At 35.7% G+C, this 22,957-nt stretch overlaps 1 protein-coding gene across 7 annotated transcripts in view; it reads left to right on the top strand.

Annotated features, from left to right (window-relative positions):
• The window catches only part of PCNX1 (pecanex 1), an 89,400-nt gene that overhangs the window by 28,486 nt on the left and 37,957 nt on the right, over positions 1-22,957 (top strand). For 2 of the 7 annotated variants that reach the window (XM_015630478.3, XM_015630484.2), the window contains exons 7-12: positions 3,169-3,301; positions 16,864-16,921; positions 19,078-19,295; positions 20,402-20,555; positions 21,307-21,339; positions 22,387-22,558. In XM_015630478.3, coding sequence (XP_015485964.1) covers positions 3,169-3,301; positions 16,864-16,921; positions 19,078-19,295; positions 20,402-20,555; positions 21,307-21,339; positions 22,387-22,558 — 768 coding nt within the window. Of the gene's footprint in view, positions 1-3,168; positions 3,302-7,777; positions 7,963-15,079; positions 15,171-16,863; positions 16,922-19,077; positions 19,296-20,401; positions 20,556-21,306; positions 21,340-22,386; positions 22,559-22,957 lie in introns of all 7 variants that reach the window. The other 5 variants (XM_015630477.3, XM_015630482.3, XM_015630480.3 and 2 more) reach the window with 5 other exon arrangements.

The raw sequence follows: 22,957 nt of genomic DNA, 5'->3' as shown, positions 1-22,957 counted from the left end.
AACTGAAGCAAGCAGGAACTGTAGAAGTATTACCTGTGTTATCCCTTCCTGTTACATCTGGATTTTATACATGACCGTAGATGTTGGATCTTACGTTTCTGGAGACTAGGATAAGTTTTTGTAAGTAGCAGTATTGGAGAAGTGTATGCGACATCATAAACATTACAGAAAGCTTATTTATACTGAAACATGATAAAACTGCTTTCAGATCATGGTAGAGGGTAAGTTATGAACTTAATTCCTTACTTCCTGCTGGTGAACTCACAAGCAGTTGCACTGTTCCCTCTCATTAAAGGCAAGTAGAAACACAAATAATACAAATTAACATAAAGAGCTTTCCATACTGGTATGTATGTATTTTAAATTGCTTGTCTTCTGTGAAATGATATTAAACACAAAAACTCACCAAAAAGCCCTCCCCAAGACTGAGCAGACCCAAGGGGCTAATACAATAAACAAAACCAAACCACAACCCCCCTGGTGTTCCTTCACAACCAAAAACAAACTTTTCCCAGTTTGGATTTCCACACTTTATGGTAATCCTCTCTGTTCAGCTAGCTTTTTTTTTTTAACTGCTTTAGTCACGTTTTCTACATGTACTTTCTCGTCAATGTTGTGTAATGTTAGCAGACTTGGAGCTTGTTGGTCTGAAAAGCCCTGCAGCCTTTTCAAAAGAACTTGTAGTCTTGTTTAGTGACCCTGAATGTCACCACCTGTGTTCAGGAGGAATGTGTATAAAATATGTGAATTGAACAAAAGTTTCAAGATGATAAATCAACACTCTTGTGGTAAAACAGGTAGAAAGCTACACCAAAATCTGCTTTTAAAAGTTAAAATGAAATAATAAGACTAGAAAATGCCAAAGCTGTTTGACTGTACAGCTTTGAATGGAATCCCCAGGTACATATTAGGTTTTAAAATTTTCTTTGTTATCTTCAAGCATGCTTGTATATCTAGTTTCCTCACAGGACAGGCCTCTGTTAGTTCACGAGAGTTGCTTTAGTGATAAATTTGAGCTATACAGGGAGGACCCACCATGTTTTCATAGTCTCTGCTTCAGTTATTGAAGAAGATGAGGTTTGCTAAAGAAAAACAGGTATCTGTCAGTGTTAAGTATGCTACCTTAAAAAATTGTGCTTGAATTCTGTTTTTGCTAAGTAGTTGCAAGTAGTAATTAAGAAGTAGTGTTGATGTTTACCATCTTAATGGTAATTCAGATATTTGCATTTCAGTTAAGACTAGTCACTGTTCCTTATTTCATAGTGTTTAAATATATGGTCTGATTACCAGAATTGCTTTTACATCTGAACTCCGTGGAAGCTATGTTGTAAATATGAATTTTTTTTTATGCTGATGTCTATCCTAGAAAAAAATGAGCTTTAGAAATTGTCATCCAAAATTAATGGGTAGTTTTTACCTCGTGTGTCAGGATTCAGTCTGTCTTGTTTAGTGGTTCACTTGCTTTGTTCTTCAAGTATGAGAGCTGCAAAGAAATGCTTAAAGAAACTTAGGCAGTGTATTAAAATAAAGCTGTATATTGAACCACAGGAGAAGCTTACTGAATTCCTGCTGAAATACCCTGAAAAGGTAGTATAATCTATTGAGGCTTAGAGTTGTAAAAACACTTGTGTGGAGGAATGAGGAAAGAACAAGCAAACTCTTGGTTTTCCTGAAAGTACAGGAAAGAACTCAATTAGGGTTGCCCTTCTGTAGTTTTGGTAATGAAATTACCAACCATGTAGCTTGAATGTTGGTGTTAAAGTATATCTCTTTACGTAGCTTGTTTTGTTTTAAATCAAGCTATAAATTGAAGCTTCAGATACAGAATTCATTTGATAACCCGTGGTTCATGAGTGAATGAAACTCTTGTTTCAGCCTTTATTGCTTGAGCTATGGCAGTAGTACACAACACTAGTAGGTTGCAATAGGTTGCTGTTCCCTGTAGACCAGCATTAGAATCTTTGCTGTAAGTGTTGAAAGCTTAATGGCAGCAGTGTTGTAACTTCAAGTGTGCTGAAGTGCATACGAGCTGCTCTGCCTGTAGTATTCCTGCCATTGCTCTCTGTGGGGTCTTTTTTTATGGGGGGAGAGAGGAGGTGTTTGTTTTTTGTCTGTTTGACACAGTTCTTGTTTTTTTTTACTCTAGTAACAGCCTTCTTGGCCACAAAGTTGTGACTTCCCTGTCAAGATTATGATTCTCCTCTTGCACTGACTTCATGTCATTTTTTTTATTTTTTTTTTTGTCCTCTACTTGCCTGCCAAAACTATTTTCTTTGTGGCCCATTCATTTGAGCTCTTTAGTGCTCTGCATTCAAATTGGCTAGGAGCTCGCTTGGCTCAGGAGGAAGATTTCTCAGATTATAGACACACCATGAAGCAGTCCAAATCTGAAACTGTTCAGACTGTAGAGTTTAGGGACCCCAGGTGGATTTTGGGGGATAATGTGTGGATGAATATTTTAATCCCTTGAGTACATACAAACTGTTTTTTACAGTGTTGCTTTATAAATGAGCCAACCCTTTTGTTTGGGGAGTTGAAATAACAAAGCCATCGGTCCTTAAAAAGAAGTTATTCTCTCACTTATTCTCAATCTCCTACCTCTGTGAATTATATTGTAACAAGTCTAGAAGGAGCAACATGTATCCCTTGATGCTTATGAAGGAAAAAAGAAAAGCTATTCTTATTTGTCCCCTGAAAGAGTTGTGATGAGGTTAACCTCAACCCTACCTATTTGGCAGAAGTTATAAAATTGAGAAGACTGTGGTGAGAAGTGGTAGACAACTTTGCTAGGTTGTCCTTCAGGCTACTTAATCATTTGTTCAATGAGATAAAGGGTGAGATCAGATGTCTCTTCCTGCCACGTGTAAATGGAAAAGATTTGGGATATCCAACTTCTTTTGCAACCTGGCTGTTTGGATCTGTGGGGTAAAAAAAAGTAAGCTGTATATTCAAGAACACTCCCCCAACCACAAAGATTTTTGCTAATAATTGTGTGTTGTGATCCTGTGTTGAGGCAGCCTGTTTGAACTGTTAGGGCATAAGCTACTTTTGTTGCTGTGAGTCAAGTTCATTAACTTGGGGAGGGTCAGAGGGAAGAAAGGAGACTTAAGTTACTGTGTACATAACTAGGATGGGTTCTTATTTGACCTAAAGTCTGTCTTGATGCAGCAGCACAAGCCAGCGAGGAGACTGTCACATTTCGCCGTGAACGCAGCACATTTAGGCGTCAGGCAGTACGACGCCGGCACAATGCAGGGAGTAACCCTACCCCTCCTACATTGCTCATCGGATCACCCCTCAGGTAGGGTATCTAAATGTTCCACCATATTTAGCATGCATGCAGCAGACCACTTCCCCACACCCACCAGTGTTGCCAGAAAAGCACTTTTTACTTCTTTCCCCACCATAACCTTGAGCTGTCACTGCATGTCACTGTGGGCTTGTTGAATTGTGCATGTATATGTGGCACTATTTTAAAAATGGACAGGATAGTCAGTCTCTAACATGTTGCAGCTGTTTTCAGATTGATATAAAAATTAACTACTGCTAACAAACTTAGCCTCAGTGGTTTTTATCAAAAATTTTAGAAACTTTTACTTCCAATCAACAAGAGAAACCCAAGAAAATAGTATCAGCACTCCCCATTTTGGTTTTCTTTTCCTGAAGAATGTAAGTATTAGGGACTAGTACTGTGATCATTTCACATTTGTAGATTGTGGGAGATTAAGCAAAATGACAGACATTTATAAAGAGCTAATACATACATAGGCTACAAATCTAAAATACAGGTAAACCTTTATGAAGATTGTGTAGCTTTTTACAGCAAAAGAGAAATAATGAAGTGAGTAATATGCCCAGTATTTCTTAGTATTAAATCTGATTGTGTGGCACTTCGCATGCCTTGGCAATGTTTAAAATGTACTGTATACATCTATCTCAGGAGTCCCCCAGCTAGTTGAAAACTAGCCCCTTTGTTTTCAATGCTGAGCCTAGTGATTTACATGCAGCAGTTCTGTTTGATCTATCAGCCTGAACAGTAGAAACAGCAGCCACAATAAGTTTTTAGACTTGTATTTTAAGTCTTTCAGTTTCTTGGTTGCTTATGGTATTGGAGAATCTGTGAGGAGAACATGGCCTGTAGAAGAAGGAACAGTCCCGTGTCAGTATTGAAGTAATTCTTCCTTCAGTTACATGATAAATACGTAGGAGTAACTGCATATGTTATATATTCTCAATGACCATCCTTTGTATGTTAAACTGTTTTTGTGTTTTGAAAAAAAGGAAAAAGCTGTAGAAACTGAACAAATAAAAAGAAAATACAGTCGAGAATAGCAGAGGAATTGTCATCTTTGTCACACCACTAAAATATTTGAGGACTATGTTTGCAAATTTTCCTCAGGCAGGGGGAGTGCAAGAATGGTACCTAGAAATCTAACAGATGAGGGACTGACATCTATCATATCAAGGACTGAAACTAGTTAGGTGTGTTTTTAGTGACTAGTGTGGTATGAAGTAGCAATTGTGTAATTTCAGATTTTTCTTTTTTAAGCTTTTGGTCTTCCTGAACATAGGGTGTTAAACTTGAAGGTAGTGATTTGCTTCGTAGTGAAGGATGATAAAACTTTGCATTCTTTCAGATCACTTTTGCTTTACCTGATTGCCTTCACTTGCCTCTGAGTTTTTGTTTTCCCTTTTTTTTTTTTTTAAATAAAGGAGGGTAGTGCAGCTTTGTGTATTGCAGCATAAGAGGTTGTGCAGACTAATGAAAGCTTCTTAACTGTGTATTAGTTAGAAAACAGTGTTTTCTTTCATGTAGGTATAAAGAAAGTAAAGGACTGTTTTAAACTGGTTGACAGCTGCCGCATTTCCACACGCTAGTGCAGTCATTAAGGTTCCCATGGCTTAAGCTTGACTTCAGTGACAGACTTTGAAGTAACTTCATGAACTTTGTGCATCATGAATTTCACTTTGTGAAGTGGGAGTAACTCTTTAATCAGGCAAGATGTTCAAGGGTAAAAAAGCAGATGAAATATTCTAGCCTTGGATTTCCTCTAAGTATCTTTGTTATCTAAATTTGTTCTGTTCTAAATTAGAAAAAACAACCAAAATGGCTTGCTTTACTTCTCTAACATAATGACATACATTATCAAAAATACTTTATAATACAAATGTATTCAGAATTGAATACTTAGTGAGGTTAATTTACTTGAAGTACTTTTCATGATGCTAAATGACTGTCCCTTGGAGTGGAGTTATATTGCCGTAGTCCAACCAAACAGCTAAGTGTTTCGTATTTGTTTGACACAGATTCAATTTGAGCTATCAATTGTAGAATGTATTTGATAAAAATATATGTATTAGTATTTCAATTTCTAGGTGAACAGTCTAAAAACCCCCTTTCCTTTACGGGTATCTTAATTTTAATGTAAATTCTGTTTTATTGGAAGAAGGAAACCCTTAAGAAAGATTTTAAAGAAATCATGCCTAAGGAGCAAATGTGATGAAATATAGAGACATTTTTAGCCACCACTAAGAAGTTTTCAAAATATCACTACAATTGTACTGAAATCACTCCTGTATGCTGTTGGTGAGCTGCCCCAGTCTAGTTTCTGATATTGCTAATCTATGACTTAAGATATTAAACTTCTAAGAATATTAGATTTACTAATCTTTAGTTGCCCTCATGTTATGTGTTTCTTATTCTTGCCAGGAAAACTTTATAATCTCTTAATTTTGTAACTCTGTCATAAAATGGAATGTTGGGGGAATGTTCCCTAGGACCTGTTGAATTAAACCTGATATCATTTATAATTTTCTATCCATGATTGCAATTACTTTTCACTTCCTCTCTGAAATATTTCGTAAATAGACAGTGGCATTATATATGTGTGTCTTTGGCAGTGGTAGAAAAGTCAAACCTGGTCTAGTAAATTCTGCTGGTTTGATGCTAAATTAGACACAAGATTATTTTGCCTGGTAACCTAAAAAGCTAACCCAAAATGCACCATAAAACACCGTCCACCCCTGCTTTTGTCCTGTCTAAATGTCAGTAGTGTTTTGGGCACTTGAAAAATGAGTGTTCATTGGCATCCCATGTAGTCAACGGTGTATGCATGTGTGTAAGTGAATGTATGAAGCAGAATTTTATTCTTATAATAATGAGGCAGAGAATAAACATATTTTTTGCATATTCTACGATTGGTTGCCATGGATATTTTGGTGGGATTTTTTTAGTTGTGACAGATGTGGATAACTATTCAAAGCACAGCTGTGTAATAACCTCTTGGTTACTGGTAGTTGGTTTGGTGTTGCTTAAGGAAGACATTGAAGGTTGGCACATCCGTGACCTTCCCTAGGGCTTTTGTTGCTGCATAGCTCACTGAAAACCTTGTATACTGCAGCAAAATACTGAATTTAAATCTCAGATTAAAATGTTAGAACACAATAAATAATGAATTGCAGTTCTTTTCTTCCTGAGCTGTGTGCATGTCTGCATTAGTTTGCATGAGCTTTTCTTAACACCTATTCTTATATCCATATTTTGTTTTCCAGTGATGCTCTAACAAAAGAACTGAAAAGTAGATGATGTAGAAAATACTGTTAAAAGCAAGTACATCAGATATAACCCTTCAACTCTTAGTAAGATCTTGTTTTTTTAGTTGCCTCATTTGCCAACTCCAGCATCATGCTGTAAACAGTGAAATGTTAAAAGCAACAGGTGATACATATTGTTTTTCAAAACAGTGTTTAAGCTGTTTTCCAGTCTTTAAAATACAAAATCTTTTACCTAAGATAATGCCTCAGCTAATGACTGTATAATGTAACTTCTTTGAATACACAAAATAAAGGATAAAACTGCTCTTGCAAAGATGGTATGATATCAGCTGTAAACATCATGTACTCTGACACTGTCATACCTAATATTAAACAAGCTGTTTAAAAAATCGTAGCTTTGGTAAATAGCTTTATAAAGTAATTTTGCATTGGAAGTTTGTGAAGAGGAGAATTAACATCTTTGAAACATTATCTACTCATGCCTATAAATGTACAAATTTCTCTGAAAGCCAGGTTGACTTTTAAAACCTGTGTTTTGGTGAGTAATAAAGTTTTTTCTGTATCTTCAAAGTAGCTTCAGAATCAACTTTTGCCAATTAATAACTTTCTATAGAGAGTCTTAATATGTTCGAAGTAATTCTGAATCCAAATATATTACTTCAGTTATCTACAAGGTCTGTGGTATTATATGGCTATCAACAAAGCCTAAAGATGTTTCCTAGTTAGTGGGATTAATAATAAGAAGGGTGATGTCTCTGTGACTAACAAAAAAGCCCTAAACAGCTGATCAGGTCATATTTGAATAAACAAGAAGAACTCCAGCTATTGTGAGAAGACTGGAATAGTCAGTGTAAATATAGGTGATACCTCTGGTTAGTCTGTACTTAAACTAAGCAGCAGTAATTTGCTTTTGCACCTACAAATTAAGACTCAGAAGAATATACCTGTTGGGTGACGTGGGAAGATCTTTGAAAGCAGTACTACTTCTAAGAAGGTGACAGGAACAGTATCTCTAGATTACTGATGAAACTAGGGCCTAAACACTGTTACACAAAATTTAGGGGTTACTTTAACCCTAACTGTTGGCTGCTTAATGCTGCTATACACTTTAAAAAAAAAAAAAAAAGTTTTCTTCTTTAAACTGAAAAATCTTGTTTTACTTCACTTCTGGCTCTTTTCACTTCTTCCTGGTAATGTATGCCCAATGCGTGTTTTCTCGTAGCCTTCAAGATGGTCAGCAAGGCCAGCAGTGCTCCTCCCAGGTCAGAGTGCAGTCCCGCCCCCCTTCCCAGGCAGCTGTGCCCGGCGCTAGCGCCTCCTTGCTGGTGAGAAATGGGAGTGTCCACTTAGAAGCATCACATGCCACTGCATCTGCTGTAGGCGGTAGCAGTTTGCACGATGAACTTGGTATGCAGGCCTTATGTAACCTTGGTGACATGGAAGTTTTAATACGGCAGATTTATTGGAAATGCAATATGCAGTGAAAATCAGCTAACCTGAGCTTTGTTTCTGAATCTTGTAGCTGTGTTTCTAGGAAGGCCATATTGCTCATCCATTTGTTGCCTTTTTCGATCATGTTTCCAGGCACTTTCTGTAACAAATGAATGGTGGGAAATATGGAGGCATAGATGCAAGTAATGATGATGTGAGAACTTTCTTGATTTGAATAATGTAACACAAGCAATAAATCTTCCCTGTGGTCCTGCAGGCAGTTGAGCAGACTTTGGGCATCTTCTGGTTCTTAAAAAAAACCAACTTGTTATGGCTTCTAGGAATTCTTGATCTTACCTTTTTTAGATGAGTTGTTTAGCTGTTGTTCAAAAAAGAAATACTTACATAAATGAATGCTTTGCTTTTAATGTACACCTTAATTTAGGAGCTTGGTATTGGAAGTAAATCTGGACTCTTTGGTATGTCAAGCGTCATCATTTTACGCTTTATAGTGCCTTCTTCATTCTTCACGGTCCATTTTATGTAATATTCCCGATTATTAAGTTCTTAATTAACTCCTGTGCAGCTAATAAAATTGCTAGGAAGAAGTTTACATGATCTTAATAAATGACTGATCTGCCACATAGTGCAGGGGGCAGGTTTGGAAAAATTCCTGTCGGGGATCTTTGCAGCTATCTATACATGGCCCTAATTACTTAGGACTTCATTATTAATATATAACTATTCCTTGAATTATTAAAATGGGCATCTTGAGCGCTGACAATTATTAGTGATGGAATTTTGAGCAGTGTTAGCTGTAACAACCTGAAAGTACAAGTTTGATCAGAACACTGACAAAACATTTGTTTCAGACTTTCCTGTAAACCAGTACTAAAAGATAAATGAGTTGTCTTCTTACCTCACTAGAGGGGAAGATTCCGTGAGTTGCCAGTCTGTGGTAACCCTTTAAATGTGAGTTTGACTGAGTCTTCATTCTTCTGCATCGTCTAGCTGCGGTATAAGGAAAAATGGAATACAAGTAAAACTGACAGTTACCTTGACCTACTCTGAGATATTTTATAAGACTTAACTGCAGATGTAAAAAATGCGTATGATCTAGTTATCTAATAATTTTTGTTGTAGATTCTGTTGCTTTACTTTTATCTAGATAGAAGTGTTATTATTTCAATTTCAGTGCTTGTATGTTTCTCTCAACTATAAAAGCTTGTCACACAAAACCCATTTTCTTTATTTAATTTGGACTCTTACTTGGAAAAAGTATATTTCAAATATAACTCTGAAACTGCTATACAGGTTATATCTGACCAAGGTTAATGTTGAGCTGTATTCTTGAGGCTGCCATTATTTATTTGAAGGATTTGGTTCATCTTACCCAAAATAACACAGCTGAATTCTGTAGAATTTGTCATTTAATATGCAATCTAGGTCTATGTTATTTAAGAGTTTATATTATTTGCTCTAGCAGAAATCAAAGTAGATCATAGATAAAATTCAGCATGGCATTCAGGTTCTCGAAAAAGGCATATTCATTGCATTTTTTGTACATTAGAGTCTTCAGATATTCATATGAATCCATTTTTCTGTAACTTTTCCTGTACTGTGTTTACAGTTATATGGAACATCATGTTGTCTTTGGGAGGCACAAAACTTCGAGGATTTGCTAGATAGAAACCTGATGTATAATAGGGATTTGTTTCCCATTTTGAAACTCTGAGCATCTAGTTTAGAATCTTTTGAGAGAAAGGAGCTATTACAGGCAGGATCTTCTTGGGTTATTTTAAGAAAATCAAATTTTTCAATTTGTGTAGCAGGTTTTGTGGAACAGGTGCTATTGTTTGTTAAGAGCAAAATAGTTGCAAAATGGTGCATGCTTTTGTGTGTGAGATTCCTTAACCAGGCCTGACAAGAGAGTATCTTTCAAGTGGTACATGGTTAGTTTGTTTGGGTATTTTTGTTGGGGTTTCTTTTTTTTTTAAACCCTCAGTCAGGGATGAAGTAACACTATTTTTTTCTTTCCATTAAGTCTAAGGCTCTTGGTTTTGCTAGGTTATCTGAAGATATCTTACTGTGAAATATGACCATGTTACTTTAGATTGTCTGTGGTTTGGGTTGGGAGAAGGTAGTAGTTTGTTTTTTTCTTGGTCAGCATCAGAATAAAAATCAAAGCAATGAAGGAGATACGACCATTTTTGCTGTGGAAATCATTGTGACTGCCCAGGGCAAAAAAAAAAAAAAAAAAAAAAAAAAATCTTGAAAATAGTGGCTAGGGAAATATATGGAAACAAAACCTTGTTTTCACCAACTCAAAATATCAGTGACAAACATAGATGGGGTTATATATCTCTGTTCAGTGCATATAAGAGTTAATTTCCTTAATTCAAATCCTCTTGGAAAGGCAGGCAGGGCTCATATTCATTTACTTTAAAAGCCCTCACTTACAGGGCTCATGTTTTCCTTTACCAGTGTACTACCTGCTTCTACATTTTTTCCTTTTCATGTTGATATCAAGTTGCAGCACTTAACAAGACACACAATTTTTGGTTTTGTCTGCTTTAAAGTTTCTTGTCTGTGAATTTGATTGTGGTGACTTATTTTACATAGGATGAGGCTCACTGTATTATACCTGTCCCACACCTGATCTGGTGACGATACAGTAATCTTTAACTGGGGATTGCCCCGGGAATAAGGCAAGAGATGCTTTGAGGCATTATCTCCAGTCTTCCAGGTTCAGAGGAGGATGATTTTTATCAGTTATATTGTTGAAAGGCTGAAGTGGGGGGTGAACTTGAAAGGATGGAAAAGGAGCTTGATAATGGAGCATTAAACATGAATTAAATAATAGAAGGAATGCAGGACAGAAAGGAAATGTAGCAAACGAAATGCCATGATTATAGGTAGGATTGATATAATACAAATCTCAAAAGCAGCAAAACATGTGCTGTGACTTAAATGAATTACAGTTTTCAGAGTGGAGTGTGGCAGTATTGATGCTTTTTGTTCTCACTAATATCTGATTCTTTAGACAGGTAAGTGGGGTTTTTCAGCCCTTGCAGTGAAGATTAAATTCAATTAGAATTTGTCAGATAGTTAGGAATCCAGGTACTGAGTTAGTAGAACAGATGCCCAGTGTCTGAAGCTGGGGTAAAATAACAAACTCTTGTCCTTAGCTAGATTATTGTATTTTTTTAATTGCTTTTGTACTTGAAGAGAACTGCTCATTTAGAGCTTTACAAGATAATTATGGTGCTGTGGTGGACTTCTGGTTGTAGCAAGCAATAATCTTTCAGTTTCAAGTATTTTAATTTATGAAGGCAGCTGAATGGTTTTGAATATCAAAACTTTTACGTAAAGATAAATGTATACCCTGGTTACTTCTTTGATTAAAATCAATTTAGAAGAGTTACACAGTATCTTTTGATCATTAAATTGTTGTCATTTATTTGGGATGGATGTAGGAGCATGTGCAAAGGTCCATGTAGAAAATAAATATTCACTTCCCATTATTCCTGTGGAAAATATCTATGTTGTAGTCTGGAATTTGGTCTAATAGGTAAGTTGCTCTTGACAAACTTCATATTGGAACAAAAAATGAACTACTTTGAAGTGTTCTAACTAAAAATACGTACATCTTCATACCATAGCTAACAGTAGAATTTTGAACTTTGCAAATAAAGCTCCTAGCAGTCTACCAAATAGCCAAATTCTGATTACTTTGGTTTTGCTAACTAGGATTTAAAACATATCAACTGAAGCAGAAGATAAATATATATTGATCTAATGATGATGTAATTTCAACATATCTGTAAGAGTTTGCATGTGAAGTAGTCAGAGAGGTTTGAAATAAAGAAGTAGTATTTATTAGATGTAAAACTGGGAAGCAAACTGAAGATAACTTAGCTGAGGGAACCGTCAGAGCACCATTCTAGTTAGATCCTGAGCCATTTAAGTCTTCCAGGATTTGTCTGTGTAAGCTTATCAGCCTGTTGCTGTTGTCTGTTGATGCCCTTAGCTGTGGGAATATGAGTTTTCACAGTGTGAACTGTTACATGGTTGTGTCTGGATGTGGTGATGAGGAATTTTGGTCTTTTGCTTCAAAGAACACACATTTGTCTTTCCCTCTCCATGCCAGAAGGAAGATGTGTTTTGGATTTGTGTGCTTGAGTATCACAGTGTCTTTGTTATTGTAACCTGGTCCAAATTGAATATTTTTGGGGTGACTTTAATTTGCTAAGAACGTACATGTCTTTTTTGTGTCCAGAGAAGTTAGGCATTTATGTTGAGTTGGCAAATGTGCTATTGATCATATTTCTTGATTTGCAACATAATCTTTGGTGTCTCCCATTTGCTCACAACTTGATAAAGCTACAGCCTTCAGAGAGAGAAAATACATTCCTAGGCTAATTCAATGTGATGCTGTTCCGAGTATCCCACGGAGAATGCTGTGGGAGACAGGAATAGGAGAGAGTCACTAGAATAAATAAAAATGCTGGGTATATCCATATGTATTGAATCTTGAGTATTGAATTTCTTTGTTAGAATTTGTGTGCTGTGAGAAAGCTGTTCCTATCTCACAGAATTGAAAAATTAAGGATTTTGTAGCACAGACATATTATCTCCAGTCACACTTTGGAGTTTGTGTCACCAACAGCAATGAACAGTCCAGTCAACTTTTCTACTGAGATGAGTTGAGGCTTTTCTGAAAAATCTTTTTTTAAAAATCAACCAACCAAAAACCCCAACAGAACAACAAAACCAAACCAAATCAAAAATGGGAAAGGAAAAACAATAAAAGGGGGCAGAAAAAGATTTTGATTTAATGTGAAGCTGTGCTTTGCTTGCCAGGGAGCTAACTTTCAGTAGGAAGTGTATTTAAATAGGTGGGTAAATTGCAAGGCTGACATATCCTGAGTCCATTCTGTAGTTTGTGTATAAACCATGGGAATTAAGTGTTCTGTTTGAATCAGGTTCGTTATATCTCAGTGCAGTACTTAGAGGAGCAATATAAATGCAGTAAATTTTGATAGATTGAAAGATAAGTTGGGTGACAGTGAACTGTAGATATCAGAGAGTATAATAGTTCAGTAAACTTCTGAAGTAAATATTTTATGTGTTTTCTCAGCTCAAGGGAAGGGAAAATTACATGTTCAAGTAGTATATTCTAACTTCTGTGATTAGAATTTCATTAAGAATTAAAAAGTTTAATTTCCAGTATTTCTATTCAGTAATGCAAAACTATAAAGAATTTAACCCAAATTTTTTTTTTTTTTTTGTAAAGGGCTGGTTGCCCAGGAGATTTATCCATAATAATTTATGCACATTTTTGCCCTGAATAGAACCTGAAGTGTATTTGTATCGTCCAGTATCTCCATGTTTGCTCTTGAAACTTCTTTATTGATGTAGTTAAGAAATAAACCTTTGTAACCAAGGTTTTTTATTAATTGTGGGAAGATTCCAATGTTACCCTACTAGCTTAAATTGGAAGCTTCAGTATCAACTGTGTACTACACCCTGCATTGAAAAACCAAAAGATAATCAGCTAAAGGACTTTGTTAAAATCTTATCCATTGAGGAAAAAGCTCTAACAAGTGAGCTTTGTCCTTACGTCTGTGACAGATGTAATTGAATCGAGGAGAGCTGTTGCTTTACTGAGTTCCGGCGCATGCTGTTCGTGCCTCCTGAGCTCTGAAAGGGACTGTCTTGTCACAATGATGGCTCTGAGCACATCTATGGTATTTGCCTGGTTCATCTGAAGTGCTCCTTCTGAGAGTAGAAAGCTTTATGAAGATACTTTCAATGTACCAGTATTTTTTGCTTTGATTCACTGGTTTTAAGCATCTAGTTTGAGGGATTTAACCTGCTAAGATTCAAATGTTTCTGAATCAAACTTAATTGTCTGTGGATCTGAAGAGAAACTGGAGCAGGATTATATTGTGTTAAAAAAATATTCAAAATCCATGGTATTAGAAGCAGGTTGCATTTTCACAGAAATGGGAAATATTGGAAGCTCTCATCTTGTTAGGTATTTCTGGGGGGGCTGCTTGGTATCTTGTATCAGCAGAAGGAAAAGCTGCAAGACATACAGCTGAGAGGTGTATACAGGTTTTTTTCACATGCTCCAGAGTAGGATTTTTTCTTATGTTTATATAATCTTGATCTTGGGAATATTGCATGTTTTGCATCATGACTTAAGAAGGGGATTTTAAGCTAGAAGAGATGGAGAAGCTGGCAGATAATTTCACATGAGATCAGTTTCAAAACTGGGTTCCCTGCATTTGGAGCTGAAATATATTAAACCTGGCCTTCAGGGAAAATTGCAATGCTTATCTCTCTGATCAGGCCAATGCTGGGAGGAGGGTACTGTGAAAAGATTGAGAGTAACGTAGTTAAGCATTTAAGCTATAATCTTTGGCCACTTTTTAAAGTTTTGTATTTTGGAAGTAAGTCCAAATGGTTTATTTAAGAAGTTAGTTTGCAGTCCTTTGTTACACTGAAGCATTTGTTTCTAGCTTGTAGAATAAATCTGTTTTATGTTCCTTTTTTGAGTTTCCCAAGTTAACCTATGAAACATCTCTAGCCACTTCTTTCAGTCTTTGTGTTTCTTTTCAAATAGTCATGGACTTCTCAAAATATTTTTTTTCAGGATACTTGGGTTATCTCTGTTGTAGTTACTGTTCTTCAATGTTGATAGTGAATCATTTACTGATGGTTCTGTTGGGGGTGGGGAAGAGCTGAAGAAGCTGGTCACTGCAAATTTTTCATGTGGTTATTCTTCAAGGGGAAAAAAGGGCTTATGCTGTCCTGTTATGTTAATGTTGGCATCTTGTAAATACATACTCTTTAATTTGGTACTGCAATTACAGTGTATATGTTACGTAAAATGGTACAAAAGACAACTCTGTAGCTACTCTCTGCACTGGTGACACATTCATGTGTAATCACATTTTATATTTTGACACTGATGTAAATACATGTATCTGAATTGATCTCTGTAGTAAGTTAATGAATAGAAGTTGCTGCCAATGGGATGAAACATGAGGAAATTTTGACCTGGTTTTGAACTTTTCTTTAATAGGTAAGTTCAGTTCTACGCTCTACGAGACAGGGGGCTGCGACATGTCACTTGTGAACTTTGAGCCAGCTGCAAGAAGAGCATCCAACATCTGGTGTGTGTGAAGGCCAGTCAAGAGTGATGATTCTTGTCTTACTGCAACCCAATATTTTATTTTAATTTTAAAAGGTTATTTAGTATGGACTACTAAAAAACCCAATACAATACCTTAACCATACAGTTACATTTTTGCAACCCAAGTGAGTTTTACTAGAAGATGACATTAAGTTAACTATTATCTCAGAATATAAAGAGTACTATTAGCTTAAGCAGTACACTTCCAAACTGAGAACTTGACGAATGCATTTTTTGTTGGCTTATAGAAGGTCTTTGTTAAAGAATGTAACCCATTTTTGAGAAAGTAGGTGGCTGTTGACCGTAATGGCTATTGAACTTCCAATTGTGAAGCCATTGTAAACTGATAAATTTATTCTCAAGTTCATAGATGACATCAAACAGTACCATGGAAGTGTTAACATGCCTGAGATTAAAATTTGACTTGCAGCTGAAATAGCCAGCTATATACTAGAAAGTTCATCTACTGTGGGAAAGATGTCCTTCCTTTCTCTGAAGGGATAGGAGGTAGAAGAAAGAAAATCAACCCAAAACCTCCTGTGGCTTCTCACCTGCCCCAAATCTACTTCACTATGTAGAATTGCTCTGCTCAGCTATTGCGCCGTGCTGAATGCTGTAATTCCTACCACATGTAGGTGTAGCTCTTGGAATTATGGAGTAATGAATATAAAATGTCCCATCTTCAAATCTTTCTTGTGAGGGTATGCAAGTGCCTTTTGTAGAATTGAACTTTGACAAAAAGTTCTGCATTCCTTCCACAAAGCTGCCAATCCCTGCCTCTGCTGCTTGCATGTTCCAGATGCAATGGCTTTGCTGATGGCTGCTGTTCTGAAGTTGTATGTGCTAATGGAAGGAACAAACTGGCCCCTTCAGATAATCAGATCTTGGCTGTAGAGAATACTTGAGTTTCAGTGAAGTAAAATTGATAACAAAGAATGTTTTTATCTTAAGGCAAGGAACTGAAGGAAAGTTGCATAAATTTGATACAAGTCTTACAACCATGTGATTTACATGGAAAACAAACATCCAAAAGCTATCCAAAATTGGGGGAAAAAGCAATGGTTGGATATGGACTCTCATACAGTAAGAGAAATTTCTCTTCGTCTCTAATGAATGGAAATTGCAAAGTAATTTTGCTCTTCTTACCAGAGGTTTAACTTTAAATAAAAGTTAAGTTTTTCAAAAGCAGTTTAAGTAGCTCACTTTACTTGTGTTAAGTATGTAATATTTTTGGTAGTTTTGGATCTTGGTAAAAACACTATAGAGTTAAGAGAAACTGCATGTGGACACCTAGCGGCCTCTGCACTTCTTTGGAGATGTGATGTATGTTTACAAATCAGTATCTAACAGCTTATAAAATATTTTTGTTTTTTCAAGTGAAATAATGGCTATCATTGAAGTTCTTTTTCAACAATTTAGGGACTGGGTGTTGAGAAAATGTTATTAAGGGTAAGATTCAAGAGTCTTTTGGCTTACTGTAGCTGTGGAATGTACCACAATGCATGAGACTACGTGGCTACTTGCATTTATAATAAGTGACTGAAGGGAAAACATAAGGATATTTACATAAAATTCACAAGGTATCAAAATTAATTTGGGACATTAGAATGTTAGAGCAACCTGTTGAAATAAAATGTAGTTTATAATCTGAAGTATTTTCCCTGTTCTTATAGTGACACGGACTCTCACGTATCGAGTTCTACCTCAGTTCGCTTTTATCCACATGATCTAGTAAGTTTTTCTTACTTATTTTTAAAGCATGCAAAGAATCAGAAGACTATCCAACTTTGTAGCACTGATTAATCATTCTGTGTGATAGTTCTCTGTTCATATGAAAGAATTTTGTCTGGATTAATGAAGAGAAAATATTTAGTATTGTAGTGTCTTCATATATAATACAAATTAATCTTTTTGTATAGCACTTTAAAACCTAATTGGTTTCCTCTGATCTAAAACCTAGCAATTTAAAAACACAGAAATTGAATGTTCTAAGATACCTTGTAAAAGTTTCCAGAGATAATGTGTACAATTTGAAGTTTTCCTCCATGCATTACTGAGGTTAGCAGGCAGCAGAAAGACTAAATACTGTGTTCTGACCAAAAGAAATTTTACTTGAGTAATTTCCCTGAAAGGAATTTAGAAATCTGTCATTGGAGTCTGCTGTAAAAAATTTAAACTTATGTGCAGGGAGTGACTGATAAAACAGGGCAGCTTACACTGTTTCATACTGCAAATAGCTTTCTAATTCCTTAGTTTTATGATCTCAAAGCTTCTGTATTATTGTCCAGTCCAGTCATACCTGTACTCTTGATTCTGAAATCATATGTTACAAAAACAGTGCAAATGGTCATGATTCTTAAGATGGAAAATCAAAGAAAAGTATGTTGAAGTACCTAATGGCCTAATCAAGAGGGGAAAATGAAATACAGCTTCAGGATTTGGCAGGGGAGTAAGAGACCTCCATTTGCCTGACCATGCTTTTGATCAAGAATGTGCTTTTTAAACTTGGTGATTGCTAGAGGAACTTTGCTTTCCACAGTTCCCCTTCAACATGTAGCCTTTAGAAAAGAGGCTGCATTACTTCTTTTCTTTTGGTTTGCCAATGTAGTCCCTTTGGAGGGAATGATTCTGTTTTTAAGGCAAATTTGTGACTGTAAAAGCACAGCCCATGCACCTAAATGGAAATTTCCACTGAAATTTATTATTAGTGTCATGCATGTTATGCTACCTTTTAAGAAATTAAGTTTTGTTTTTTTTTTTAAATGGTCAAAAAGGGACCTGTTTTCTAACACAGCTTACCTTTAATAGTATGGTTTGTATTTTTGAAATGCCTTTAGAAAGGAAGTGTTCCTGCTTGTTTTTTCATAAGTATTTTTCTAGGAAGGAAAAGCTGCCTAAGCATAGTTAAGTACACTGATGATTTAAGGAGTGATGGAAAACATCATATAAATCAAGAAATTGAATGTTAGAAACTTAGATGACTGTTTGTTGAAACTTAGATAATTGTAGGAAAAAAGCCCCTCCAAACACTAAACCTGTCGTTTTGACACTTGAAGGTGGCATGTATATTGAAATTTTGCTCTTTGCACTACACATTTGTGAAGCTTTTTCATTAAAGGACATCTTAACAATTACATTGCCTGAGTATAAAGGCCAGTATATCAAGGTGCTTCTTGGTCTGTTAATGGAATTTAGAAACTGGATTAGACAATACACATGTACTATAGTATCTTATTAGCATTGAGTACTCTTCTTAATTATCTTTCATGGTTGTTAGTATTACTGTGATTTTCATGAGAATGCTAAACAAACTACAGAATAAGTAATACTTATATCATAAATATAAGTATAGTCATGAAAAGTACTTGACTGTTCAGGGCAGAGCTTTTCCTTTGGTTCATTTCTGAGTGTATTCTGGATTCAGTGAGTTTGAATTTGACCACTGGTGCACGAGTATGTTGCTTTGTCATGCAAAAAGAACCATTCAGCATGGATTTGCATGCAGATTAGCTCACTATAAGAAATGTGTTGTAATTTATTTAAATTAATAATTGGATTATTCTTGTAGTGTGTTGTCGATGTATCAGTTTACTTGTCTTCAAATTTGAAGTTTTCAGTGTAAATGGGATAATGTGCTTAGAAGACACATTCATTTGAAGTAAGGCATTTGCTGAAATGCCATAGTTGTGTTGTATGCAAACTATGTATGTAGTCCTATTCATGTGCAGTAAGGACAGAAAAAGTAAGTAGGAGCCTGTGACAGTGCTTAACATGTAATTCTTCAAAAGTGAAACTAAAGAGTTCTGGCAATTTTCTTTAAAGTAATTTTCAGTATAATACAGTGCTTTGATATAAACAAGCTTTTGTTAATACTAACTTTCTTTTAGCTTTCTCTTCCTCAGATCAGGTTGAACAGGCTGCTAACAATGGATACAGATCTGCTGGAGCAGCAAGATATTGACCTGAGCCCTGACCTTCAGGACCACATGCAACCTCAAGAGGAAGCAGCTCAAAAAGTCAAGCAGTACTATCGCTTTTGGATCCTGCCTAAACTTTGGATTAGCATCAATTTTGATAGATTAACTCTTCTGGCTTTATTTGATAGGTGAGATCCTTGTACATTACCAGATGTCAGAAAGCAAAGATGAAAACATTTACTAAACTATAATAATAAAGATGATAAAACTATCCTTAGAGAATGGTACTTATTTACTGTACTCTGAAAAAGGAAAGAATAATACTGAGTGTAGTTTTTCTAAAGTAATAGAGAGTACTCTCCTTTTTTTTCTCTAGCAGTCAAAAAATGGAGAAAGGCAACCAACCTTCACTTTACCTGAGTGGGGCAGTACCATATTTGAATGGTGAAATAGAAAGATTAATGCCAATCTTCAATGCTAGGCATTGGATTGGAAGGAAAACTAATTCGAAGAGTCTACAACCTGACATGCACTTAGTGTTTTGGTAAATAGGAAGAATTTGCTTGCTGTTTCAAAACATTTTTTTTTCAAGAGTCATTTAATACTGTGATTTCTTGTCCCTGCTACATTTACCAAGAGGAATAAAATTAAGGCGATCTCCAGTTACCAGCTTTTGAAATACGTAGAGTATTTAAATTTTGGTAATGAACCTTCTTGAAGTAAACAAGATAATCATGATTCTGTCCAGGGAAGAGTACTCATAATTCTGTTCTGAGGCACTGGCTGTATCATAGTGAATTATCTGTATTCCACTTGAATATCTTACTCAAGTGAGAGTATTTTTAGTTTCTTCATTAGAAAATCGTGAATGACAGATTATTTACACAGGTAACTTATCATGCTTGTGTTTCTCATAGGCTCATAATCATCTTGGATAGGCTTTGAGCACAGGTTTATGTTACAGACTGTGCTTCTGGTGGAACATTTGAATTATTTCTAAAATTGTCTACTGAAGTTATCTTCTACTTCTTAAAGTAAAATGCCATAAGATACTAACTACTTTCAGCTGTCATTGAAATCCTGGTAGCTCCTAGCTTTGCTAAAGGACAGTACGCCGGTAGACTCTGCAAGTTCAAATCTATTCTTAATTACTTTGCTACCAGTAGCATAACCCTTGTTAATTTTTGACCCTAACTGCTCTTTTGCAGCTTTTTCTGGGCTTAGTTAGCTTTAACTATGCCTAGAAGTCCTTTAACTCCTTTTTTTCTTTTTTTTTTCTCTCCCTTTAAAACAGGAATCGTGAGATCCTTGAAAATGTATTAGCTGTCATCCTAGCTATTCTAGTTGCATTTCTGGGCTCTGTACTTCTTATAGAGGGCTTTTTCAAGGATATTTGGGTCTTCCAGTTCTGCCTGGTAATAGCCAGTTGCCAGTACTCACTGTTGAAGGTATTTTAATTTCTCTTTCCTTTCTGCAAACAATAGATAAAAATCCAGTTGGGTGTTGTAGGTTAGAGCTTTAAGGAAGAACGTGCATGCTTATCATTTATAAAGAAATGAGTAAACTTGGCCTCATGGAAAGTTTGATAGATGGTAATGCAAGGTCACTTCACTAGAATGGTTAAGCCTATGCTTGTTAAACAATCCTTTATTGTTTTCATGCATTTTTTTTTGTTTCATAAATAGGAGCACATTCTTACTCGTTGAAAACTGACTACAAGCTAAACTTGAAGTTTTATTGGTTTGGGTTTTAATTTTTTTTTAGTGTCTACACCTCAAAGCATTCATATGAGGCAATTACATCTAAACATATTTCTAATCAGATTATTAATTTTTGTTAGACTAATGTTTTATTGTAATCCAAGAATTATTGATTATTTTCTATGATTTTACTATTAGGATGGAAATTAGATTTAAAATTAAAGTTCCTAATACTGTTGAAAAACAGTAAAAGTCCTGAAAATAAGGGGGTTGGGGATGTTTTTGGAATTCTGGTTATAGACATATACTCTTTAAACAGATTTATCTACTCTTTAAATAGATTTCATGGTTTATGCTATTTAAAGGCTGTAATGTGGTTTGACAACTGTAAAATTAATTGTAGATGTTGTTAAAAGGACTTGAACCAAAAAGGTGTGTGTAGGGAGGTAAACACACTTCTCTGTAGGTTGGGTAACTTCCCTCTTCATTTTGCTTTCAGAGCGTTCAGCCAGATTCTTCTTCCCCTCGACATGTAAGTCATGGGCACGTGCCTCTTAATTAACCCTGCAGATGCAGAACTCCCACAGAGAATTAATCATTATGGTTTGATTTTTCTGGCAGTTTTCCTATGTTCCTTCTTATAAGGCACAAAAGGCTTGTAGTTGTCCTAGTGTGTGACAAGGGAACCGATACTGTTTCTCCCCTGCCATACTCTTTGTATTTAGCAAATCATGTCCTCCTCTTCTGAGCCTAGCTTTTGCTAGGGAGCCATGTCATGATAAGCTTTTTGATGAATCTTGATTATTCTAGCAATTACAGTGAGAAGCATTCTTAATGTTGTCATTTGCTTTGCTGGTATGAACTGACACAGCTTTGATGTTCTGTTTCAGTCTTGCAGATCATTCAGTTGTCCTAGTGTGTACTGCTTTATTTTTTCACTCTAATAAGTTGAGTTTGCAATGCTCTAGTGAGCTTTAATGTTTGACCATGGAAATGTTAATGTTCTAGTATTGCACAATATGTATATATTCTGTTGTGCATCTACTAGATTGCCAAGACAAAAAATTACCTTTATGTTCTAGATAAGATGTATAAAAGCATTATTCCTCTGCAGCAAGTCATTAATTTTGTGTAAGAAGTTGTGTTTCGATAAAACACCAATAGAGGTTGTCCCCCCCATCCAGCAGAAGCAGTATCTGAGTAATAAACGTTAATCCCTTTTTCCTTAAAATTGATTTGTTCTCAGTTGCTTACAAAGCCTCGTCAGAGCTTCTCTAGCATTTAGTAGTTCAACATAGCATAAAATATAGCTGAAACTAAGGGTATATATAGCTTAGTCTAACTTAATTGAACTGTTGTATTTTTGTTTTATCAAAGCCACAAAAAGCACAGATCAGTATTACTGCAAGGCAATGTATTAAGGATTTTATGAAGAAAACTTTAGGATATGTTGAGGTGACAGTATATCAGTCGATAACCAGTGATGAATTTTGGTTCTGAAGCTATCTGTAGCAGAAAAGTTACTTTATCCACTAATAATGAACAAATGTTGGTGTTTTTGTGGTTTATTTTTAAACAGGGTCACAATCGTATCATAGCCTATAGTAGGCCTGTATATTTCTGTTTATGTTGTGGTCTGATTTGGCTGTTGGATTATGGCAGCAGAAACATATCTACAACAAGATTCAGGTTGTATGGAATGGCTTTCACCAACCCACTGCTGCTGCTCTCAGCCAGGGACTTAGTTATAGGTGAGTGGCTTTTTTCATGGATTTGAATTGATTGCTTTTTAACAGTAGAACTTTATGGGAACATTCTCCCCTTCTGTAGCTTTGCTGTAACAAATGGCAGAGATGCCTTCTACTATTAAAAATTTTTATTATCTGATATCTTAGCCCTTATTCTTGAATTTTCTTATTTAACTTGGACCTGCATATGCGTTTTGATTTTGACCATTTCACACTCTGTGAAGGCGTGGCATATTGTGGCAAATGAGTAGGAGTTCTCTCAGGTTGTTTGTATTTAGCAATCTGGCAGAACAGTACAGAAGTACAGATACAATTTTAAAAAAACATTATACACAGGTTAAATCTTATTTAATGCACCTCTTTACAGAACAGGCCTATCAACAATACCAGAAACACAATTTC

Source organism: Parus major, chromosome 5, assembly GCF_001522545.3.
Source record: "Parus major isolate Abel chromosome 5, Parus_major1.1, whole genome shotgun sequence".
Taxonomy (NCBI): domain Eukaryota; kingdom Metazoa; phylum Chordata; class Aves; order Passeriformes; family Paridae; genus Parus; species Parus major.
Note: the sequence above shows the minus strand (reverse complement) of the source record. Positions and strands in the feature narration are given on the sequence as shown.